This window comes from Miscanthus floridulus, chromosome 9 (assembly GCF_019320115.1).
Source record: "Miscanthus floridulus cultivar M001 chromosome 9, ASM1932011v1, whole genome shotgun sequence".
In the NCBI taxonomy this organism is placed as follows: domain Eukaryota; kingdom Viridiplantae; phylum Streptophyta; class Magnoliopsida; order Poales; family Poaceae; genus Miscanthus; species Miscanthus floridulus.
Window position 1 is genome coordinate 122,740,841 of NC_089588.1, and position 10,207 is coordinate 122,751,047.

General features: G+C 53.9%; 1 protein-coding gene across 1 annotated transcript; it reads left to right on the forward strand.

Annotated features, from left to right (window-relative positions):
- Positions 1 to 2,472: 2,472 nt before the first annotated feature.
- LOC136482836 (scarecrow-like protein 9) lies at positions 2,473 to 4,832 on the forward strand. The gene has a single exon (XM_066480020.1). It carries the CDS (start codon positions 2,566 to 2,568, stop codon positions 4,600 to 4,602), a length of 2,037 nt encoding a protein of 678 aa, XP_066336117.1. The 5' UTR covers positions 2,473 to 2,565; the 3' UTR covers positions 4,603 to 4,832.
- Positions 4,833 to 10,207: the final 5,375 nt, after the last annotated feature.

The following is a 10,207-nucleotide window of genomic DNA, read 5'->3' on the forward strand; positions in this document are numbered from 1 at the left end:
ACGTGGGGACGCCACTACCCACGTAGAGGAAAGGGTGCCACCTTGCGCCCCCGCCCACGTAGAGGAAGGAGCGCCGCCGCCAGCCCTCATGCATCGATCGTAGCGGGACCCATCGTCGTTGTGGCTCGGGCTCGAGGGGTACTCTCAGCCTGTTTGTTTGGCCATGGCCTGACGCAAACGATCGTAAATTTTTAGTCGGAATAGTATTTTTCTCTCACACAAATAAGTCAGCAGTACTTCTTCATGAACCAGCAACGATACGAATCAGCCAACCGAACAGGCTGACTGATATTTGAAAGCAAAAATATATTTTCACTCACCTATGGTAACACGTAGAGTTATATTTTTCTCTACGTGGGGACGCCACTGCCCACGTACAGGAAAGGGTGCCACCTTGCGCCCCCGCCCACGTAGAGGAAGGAGCGCCGCCGCCAGCCCTCATGCATCGATCGTAGCGGGACGCATCGTCGTTGTGGCTCGGGCTCGAGGGGTACTCTCAGCCTGTTTGTTTGGCCATGGCCTGACGCAAACGATCGTAAATTTTTAGTCGGAATAGTATTTTTCTCTCACACAAATAAGTCAGCAGTACTTCTTCACGAACCAGCAACGATACGAATCAGCCAACCGAACAGGCTGACTGATATTTGAAAGCAAAAATATATTTTCACTCACCTATGGTAACACGTAGAGTTATATTTTTCTCTACGTGGGGACGCCACTGCCCACGTAGAGGAAACGGTGCCACCTTGCGCCCCCGCCCACGTAGAGGAAGGAGCGCCGCCGCCAGCCCTCATGCATCGATCGTAGCGGGACCCATCGTCGTTGTGGCTTGGGCTCGAGCGGTACTCAGCCTATTGGTTTGGCTGTGGCCTGTCGTAAACGATCGTAAATTTTTAGTCGAAATAGTATTTTTCTCTCACACAAATGAGCCAGCAGTACTTCTTCACGAACCAGCAACGATACGAACCAGCCAATCGAACAGGCTGACTGATATTTGAAAGCAAAAATATATTTTCACTCACCTCTGGTAACACTGAAACTCGCGAAGGATAGGTCACATCCAAGAGATGCTTCCTAGTTTTTTTTTTGTTGATATAACCTTTTTTTTAAGATGAAAGAAGTATACAATCATCCATTGGTTAGCTGCTGTGTAAATTGAGAATAATTAGTTAGAAAGAAAAATCATAGGCCCTCGAATAATTATTGGATGCCCCCGGTGCTGGTGGGGACTGGGGATAGTCCCCCACCCAATTTTTTACTCGTGAGTGGACTGGCCACCTAAAACTAAAATACAGTCATTTTCTTTCTGTAGTTAGTCTGTTATTGGAGTATCCAGTTTGAAGTTCTGTGCTCGTGACTCGTGACTCATACTAGACGACAAGTGCAGATCACCTCTGTTTTTCCATGCTCACTGGATTCAAATTTTGCGCTGGAAGGAACGAACCTGCATTTTCTTCGTCCTTGATCCGCTGTAATGGAAGACGACAGCTGAAACGGTACGATCGCAGCCGCACCTGCGCCTTCCTCGAGCCTTCTTCTTCGTCGTCGTCTTCAACTGTGCTCATCCCATCACGTCCCATCTTCACTGTACATGGCACTATCTCCATCAAAGCTCTGATTTTTATGCACCCAGACATGAGCATGAGCTAGACAACCACTGACCCACCCATTTTTCGCTCTCGGTCCCTGCCGTGCCATGCCATTCCCGTGAGACCGTGACTCTGTCTCTGTGCTGTGAGACTGTGACCATCGGCCATCGGGTCATGGCCGCAACGCCGGAGGATGCCACGGACCCCGAGCCCTTCTCCCCTTCGGTCTTCCTCGACCTGCCTCCGACGCCCCAGCCACACCACGGTCCACGACGGCGACCTGGCCGCGTCAGACAACCTGCAGGTGCTCCCGTTCAGCAGGCGCATGCTCATGGAGCCCCCGCATTCGCCGACGCCTCCACCCAGTTTGTCCCTTGGTCTAATATTCTCTCCGTTCTAAACTGTTAGTTGTTTAGATTTTTTTAGGTATATATTTTTTATTATGTATCTAGATATATATTTATGCATAGGTACTTGAAAAGGCCAAAACGAGATACGGTTTGGAACGAAGGCGGTACGAAACAAAAAGGAGACGAGGTGCAGTGAACAAATTAAAACGGCCGTGACATTCGGCAAAAGCACGCAGCAGAAATCGCTGTGGAGGGGGTACGACGTTTCCATTTTTCATCAAATATATATAGCGCATTTCGTCTCGGCTTTTCCACTGTCCACTAATCGTTTCAGGAATCAGGTGTGATGTGTTTGAAACCGCATTTCGTCTCGGCTTTTCCACTGTCCACTGTACGTAGTCTACTGACAGGACGACGATGCAGTTCGGTAGCCGGTCACATCTGTCTGCCTTCCCCGAACCTTCTCCTCGCTGTCACAGCTCTTGACTATAGGGCACCCAGGTGGCCCGGCCCGAGTGTTGTCCCACCTCCATCGACCATGACCCATTCCATTTCCGTCTTGGTTCTTCGTCTTCACCACGGAACACCACCTCCAGCACCAGTGAAGTGGTGACCGCCGGCCGGCAATGGCAGCCGAGCCGGAGGACATCCCCGACGAGGAACCCTTCTCCCCTTCCATCTTTCTTAACCTGTCCCCGACTCCTCCGCACCCCGGCGATGAGCAGGACCCGGCGGCAGCCTCGTCATCCAACTCGTACCACCAAGCTCCGCAGACCTCCACTGAGATCCTGTCCATCCTCTCCGACCCGTGCGTCGCCAACACCATTGATGTCGGAGTAGGCACATGCTTCCCCGACACCGCCCCCGTGTGGGACGGCGTGACCTGGCCCTACGACCCGGTCGAGCTCTCGCAGAAGCTCCTTTCTTCTACGACTACTCCTCCATACCCAAACAGCATTGGACGCGACGGCGGCCTCACCATGGGTGATGCCGACGCCGCCTCCTTGCTGGCGACGCCTGCTAGTGCTAGCGACGTTGGAGAGCACGACGCGCTCTTCTCAAGTGGTGGCGCCGGCGAGACGGCGGCAGCCCGGAACAGGATAACCATGGACATGCTGAACCAAGCGTTCCTCAAGGGTATGGAAGAGGCCAACAAGTTCTTGCCCACCAACAACACCCTCCTCATCCACTTGGAGTTGGAGACCATCTCTGAGTCCGGGGACAGACACGGCCTTGCTGCTGGACAGAAACGCCATAACCGGGACGACAACAACTTGGAGGTCGAGGCAGGCAGAAAAAGCAAGGTGGTAGCACCGGAGCCAGAGGAGACAGGGGAGATGGTCGACAGATTCATTCTAGTTGGGTACCAGTCGCTGCTTGACAAGATGATGGACATGAGCATCGCCGTGGACAGCGAGGCCGAGCAGAAGAGCAGGAAGGGGAAGAAGAAGTCTACCACTCCCATGGCGGCGAGCAGCAGCAAGGAGGAGGTCGTGGACTTGCGGGCCTTGCTCCTACAGTGTGCACATGCGGTGGCCACAGGAAACCGCCTTGGCGCGACCGAGCTGCTTTGCAAGATCAAGCAGCACTCCTCGCCTACGGGAGACGCCACACAGAGACTGGCATATTGTTTCGCCCGTGCACTGGACGCACGGCTCGCAGGCACCGGAAGCCAGCTGTACAGGTCGCTCATGGTGAAGCACACCTCGGCCATGGAGTTCATCAAGGCCTATCAGATGTACCTCGCGGTCTCCTGCTTCAAGATGATGGCGTTCAAGTTCTCCAACCTAACCATCTGCAAGGCTGTCGCTGGTAGGAGGAAGAAGCTGCACATTGTCGATTATGGCGAGCATTACGGGTTCCACTGGCCAACCCTGCTTGGCTTCTGGGGCACGCAAACCTGGGACGAAGGACCACCGGAGGTGAGGATCACCTTCGTTGGCCTCCCTGAACCAGGGTTCCGTCCGGCTGCTCGGATTGAGGAGACTGGACGCCGGCTCAGTACCTTTGCTCGTCAGTGTGGCATCCCTTTCAGGTTCCGCTCCATCGCGGCCAAGTGGGAGACGGTCTGCGCCGATGACCTCGGCATTGAACCAGATGAGTTGCTCGTCGTCAATGGCCTCTTCCATTTTGGGAGATTGATGGACGAGGGCATCGATGGCATATACACTCCAAGCCCAAGGGACGTGCTCCTCGGCAACATCCGGAAGATGCGGCCACATGTGTTCATCCTTTGCGTCGAGAACAGCTTACACAACGCGCCATACTTTCTAGGACGGTTCCAAGAGGCACTGTTCTACTACTCCTCGATGTTTGACATGATGGATGCAGCGGCGCCACGGGACAATGAGCAACGCTTGCTGGTTGAGCAGGACCTCTTTGGACGCCGTGTTCTGAATGCCGTCGCCTGTGAGGGTTTTGATAGGGTGGAGCGTCCTGAGACGTATAAGCAATGGCAGGCACGGAACGATCGAGCAGGCTTGAGGCAGCTGCCACTGGATCCTGATATTGTTAAGGCTGTGAGCGAGAAGGTTAGAGACAACTATCACAGGGACTTTGTCATCTATGTGGATAAAAAATGGCTCCTGCAGGGATGGAAGGGACGCACACTCTATGCTATGTCCACATGGGTTGCAAACGATGGTATCTCAGATCCTAGCTAGCTAGCAACACGAGTCATGTCTTTGTAATATACTTATGTGACATGCTTAATTTGCTAGGTTGTACTGTTTTTTTTTTTCAACAAGCTTTCCTTGTGCTGCTTCAAGAGAGTCAAGTTGGCGTAAACCTTCTCTCTCCGTTTTAAGCTTCACTTTAGTCTAACACCATGGGGGGCCTAAGCTGATAGAGTTGATACTGATTTGTCACCGATGGTAATGCAATAAAAAAAAGTTCCCCGCAGCCCATCTACTTAGCCTGGTCACTTTTAGTACTAGTCCTCATTTTCTTCTTTTCCTTCTCTGTCTCCTGAACTTTCACAGCGCCCCTTCCTGAACTCTTTTGTTGTTTAATAAAAGTGCTGTAGCGGTGCAAACCCCTAAAGATGAGCATTCGGGCCATCCGCCCCGGCCCGGCATGGGCCCGTGCCAGGCATGGCTCGACCGGGCACGACACGACAGGGCCCGGTGACGAGATCCTAACATATGGGTATGTTAAGCCTCAGGTCCAATGATTCTCGACCGAAGAAGACCCCTGACCGACCCCTTTAGGATCGACCGGGGGTTCGAGGGCTTTGCCCATCAGGCACGCTCGCGCGCACCCTTTGGCAAAGAGACCCGGCCAAGCCTGACTTGGCCACGACCGCCCCCCGAGCCCCAGGCACCCGATCTACGGCACATCCTGGCCCGGCCTTTGGCTCCTACACGGCTAACGATGCCAGTCAAGGCCCGGGTGCAAGAAGACAAGCCCCGGGCTACCGATGCTCGGAGGCTAACTGGCGCCGCTCCCCAGATGCGGCCCCTGCCAACTGCTCCCCCGACAGGGTCACGTCCGAGGCATGACACAAGAAGACAAAGCTTTCTCTCGGCCTCCTGGGGGCTCGAGGGCTTCGATCCCGCACGTTAGCCCTAGGGGGTGACCTCCTTCGCCACCAAGAAGACTCCAGAAGGTCCACCCGGGGAGACCGGTCCAAGCTGATACAACCTGACACGCAGAGTGTCAGAACAAAGGACTCCGACATGGTCATGGTCCAAGACTTCTTCAACACCAAGACATCGCCATGGTCCATGGCGCACCGCTGCAAGACCCTCCTGGACTCCGACGCACGTAGACCGTAGACTAGTTCCCCCAAACCACCATGTACCCGACCTATCTCGTTATATAAAGGATAAGGTTGGACCTAGGAGGGGGGAAGATCCTAGATCGATCACCAGACACTCCATTCCAGTCCATCCACCTCCGCTCCGCACAGGGAGCAGGGCAATCCGGAGAGGGGCACCGAGAGCTCCTCCTCCGCATCCCGTCATCTTTCTCCTCTTTGACGAGGGGAAAGGCTCCACCGACGGCGAGGCAACCTTAGGATTAGCACCGAGCTAACCTCTAACAAATCTCTCTCTACACACTGTTGTAACCCCCCCGATTCTTGAGTGCTCTTGAGTATAAGGATCATCAGCTGCTGGACGTAGGAACCGAATTGGCCGGAACCTGGATAAACCGCTGCGTCTTCTCTACGTTATTCTTGTATTCCTAAGTCCACCCGAGCCACTAGAGAGCCATACTCTGACACCGACTCGAACAACAATGTTTGCCGCGGTTTTGACCCCGCGACACCCGGCGTGCCGCCGGACCATGCCACCTTGGGCCTTCGTGCCCGGCTAACAGCCCAGGCATGGCCTGCCAGGTTGATTTTCGGGCCGGGCTGGCTTGATAAGCATGGCCTGCCAAGGAGGCCAAGCCAGCCCGAGGCTCGTTTCAGTAGGGAAAGAGAGGAAGATGGTGGTGCTCGAGGCCGTGGAGGAGGCCAGGCCGCCGGCCACGGGGTCGAGGGGGATGTTGGCCGTCGGTGACAGCGGCGTCAGATCCGTGTGAAGGCAGGCTGGATGGACGTGGATCCGGCTTCCGCGACCGGCCGTGTGGGGGGCGTGGCCGTGGAAGAGTGGAAGACCGAGCTGGAGTTCGGCGTCCGTGTCCAGACACGGAGGTGGCGCGTCCGTGTCGTGGAGGTGGCGTCACGCGAAGGTGGGCGCGAGGCGCGGGCGGTGGCGCAGTGGGGTGAGGAGGAGGGTGGCTGGCTGGCCGCCGTCAGCGGTACGGGGGGAGTTGGAAGCGAAGTCGCGACTGCGAGTACGAAAGTCCGCACAAAGCCGCGGACCAGGAGTGCGGCGCGGGGGGATGGGGAACTGGGGATGCGGGAAGTGGGATACTACGATGAAAGTCAGGGTTACGGAGGAAATGGGATGGGGATGCTGTACAACACCGGGCCTCCACCGTGCCTGGTGCATTTCACCGGGCCGGGCCAGGCCGCCCGCTGGGCTAGAGGTGCGGCCCAGGCACGGCCTGGTCTTCCGGTCCGGGGTGGCCCGGGCCCACTGCCCACCGTGGCAGGCCGTGCTTGGTCCGGGCTAAAATAACAGGCCTCGTGTTGGGTCATCGTGTTGCGGGCTGCGTGCTCATCTTTACAAACCCCTCCAGTTTTTCTTTAAAAAAAAGGGTTAGTTGTGTATAAGTTTTAGCAGTCTGTAGTAAGTCCATAGTTCACTTTGGTAGGTGAATTCCTGAAGGTGTTACGTGTTAGAATCGACGTGCAAATGCTCAGGTTGATAGTGTCAGAGAAGACAATGAATGAACTCCATGTCAAGGCAGACCCTTTCTACATTTTCATCAGGTGCAGTAAAACGACCGGGACATTTTTCAGTAAAGAAAAAGCAGAAACCGCGGCGGAGGGGATCTTCAACGACAGAGCGTGGCTGCTGGTGCGTTTCAGGCGTCAGTGTTTGGATTGAAACCGCATTTCGTCTTCCTTGGGTCATGTTTAGATTGCAAAAAATTTCAACCCGATAAATAGTAGCATTTTCGTCTTATTTGGTAAATATTGTCTAATCGTGGACCAACTAAGCTCAAAAGATTCATCTCGTGATTTCGAACTAAACTATGCAATTAGTTTTTTTTATCTATATTTAATACTCCATGCAAACAGCTAAAAATTGATGTGATGGAGAGAGAGTGAAAAAACTTAGAATTTAGAGGTGATCTAAAGAAGGCCTTGGTCTCCATCGTCCACAGTCGTCCGCTCTGCCCTGCTCTGGGAAAAGAAGAACAAACATTTCCTGACTCTGCTGCGGTCACGGTCGCATCTGGCGGCCTCCTCCTTCCGGAAACCTCCACCTGCTGCCCATCCGTCCCGGTCCCGCCCCGGCGTCGTCAAGGTCCAGTCCAGCTTCCCCTGTTGTTTAACGAAAAACTCTTTTCCGATCCATCAAATTCAAAGCTCTCTTCTTTTTTAAGCTAGGGCCTTGTTTACACGGCAAGAGTTAGAAAAATTTGGCACTGTAGCATTTTGTTTGTATTTGACAGTTATTGTCCAATCATAGATTAATTAGGCTCAAAAAATTTGTCTCGTAATTTACAATCAAACTGTGTAATTTGTTATTTTTTTTATCTATATTTACTGCTGCATGCATGTGTCCCTAGATTCGATGTAATGTAGAGAGAGTGAAAAAACTTAGAACTTTGAAGCAATCTAAACAAGGCCTGGCATAGCGTCCCATCCCTCCCTCCCGTTGATTCATCCCATCCATGTCTCCCGTCACCAGTGCAGTGAGCGACTAGTGAGCACGCAATCGCCGGCATAAAGATTCAGTTTTTATCGCCTCCCGGCCATGGCTGCCGAGCACCACCACCACCAAATCATCTAGCGGCGCCAATTCCAATTCCACTGCAGCCAACAGCACCCTTCATAGTTGGCCATGCAGCCCGAGGTCGTCGGCCCGGCCCGGCGGCTAGCGGGCCCGGGCTGGCATGGTCCGGAGGAGCAGGCCGTGCCTGGGCCTTACTGAAAGGTCCTTGTTGGTTTTGGTAATTGAGTGACAACCTAGGTGGACTAATTGTGTTTATGTGAGATACACAGGTGATTAGTCCATAGGTACATGTGTGTGAGCAACATATGCCATGAAGGTGAAAATGGCTTGGAGATGTTGCAAAGCTCACACATGTGATGATGAAGGAGCTTAAATGCACATGAGACATGACATTGAGTCATGTGATCAAGGTGGAGAAGATCAAGACAAGACTTGGCTTGATGGACCGGTTGCAAGCGTGAAGGGCAAGTCGAAGGCTTTGGAGTGATGGACCGCGTGGCGGTGAAGCTTGAGCAAGACTTGGCGCCGATGGACGATGGCAATGATGAAGAGCAAGTAGAGTCAAGATCGATGAACCAATATGATCATGTGATGATATGAAGTGGATCATATCATTGTTGATCGTGTTGGTGCATGTGTTGCATCGACATTGGAGGAGATGGAATGGAATGCGCAAGGCAAAGGTATAACCTAGGGCATTTCATTTCACCGGTCATAGGTGTATAGAGAAGTTTATGACCGGGTTTAGGATAGATGGCCGTACTATCAAGAGGGGCAAACTTGTTTGCATATCGGTCATCTAGTGCCACTCGAGTGATCTAACTTTGCATTGTCGCTAGGATCGAGTGGCGTGGCAAGTTGAGTGGCTAACATCCTTTGGGAAATGATTGTGAAAAGCTAACACACATACACATTGTGGTGTACACTTGGTGGTGTTGGCACATTTACAAAGGAGGTGGCAAGCTCGGCGGGATTCGGCGCTTTCGGGAAAATGGAATGCCTATTTTCTATTGCGCCGGATGCAAGTTCTTGGTGGTTAGCACATTGGAGCAAGGGTGAAGAAGTTAGAAGTGAAATCGAGTTGGTCGCGAAGATGCCGGCGTCGGTCAACTGACCGGACGCTGGATCTGAATGCACCGGACGCTGGAAGGCTGCGTCCGGTCAGGTTGACGTACGGTGACGCAGTAACTGGAGAGTGACCGGACGCTGGCTGCGTCCGATCGCGTTCGACCGGACGCGTCCGGTCATGCTCGGGAGCTTACTGGAAACGACCGGACGCTGAGGGTCCAGCGTCCGGTCAGTTGAAGTTGCTGCGTCCGGTCAGGTCAAGTGACCGTTGGAATCAGGACACGTGGTCGTCTGCGAGCGACCGGACGCTGAGGTCCAGCGTCCGGTCAACACGACCGGAGCGTCCGGTCGGCCCGACCGTTGCCCAGTGGAGGGGTAACGGCTAGTTTAGCCCTTGGGGCTATAAATAGAAGTGGCCCTCGGCCATGGCTGGCGCTGAGCACCTTGGAGGACTTTGTGTCCATGCTTGAGAGTGCTTAGGAGCCCTCCATCTCACACATACTTGATAGTGATCATTCGATTGTGTGAGTGAGCGATTCTAGTGCGATTGCATCGTGAGGTTGCATCGAGTGGCACTAGGTGATCGAGTTGCAAGCCGGTGGTGCTTGTTACTCTTGGAGGTTGCCACCTCCTAGACGGCTTGGTGGTGGTCTCCGTCGAAGCGCTCAAGAAGCTTGTGCGGCGCTCCGGAGAAGTGCTTGTGAGGGGCATTGTGCTCGCCCCGCGAGAGTCGCGAAGAGCAACTCTAGTAAAGCGTGTCATTGAGCTACCCTCACTCAAGGGGTAGGTTCTTGCGGCGCCCGACGTGCGGGCTTAGCGGGTGATGCTAATTAGCCGCCGAACCACCAAGTGAGCGGTCGACACAACGGGGACTAGCGTGTTGGCAAACACGTGAACCTCGGGA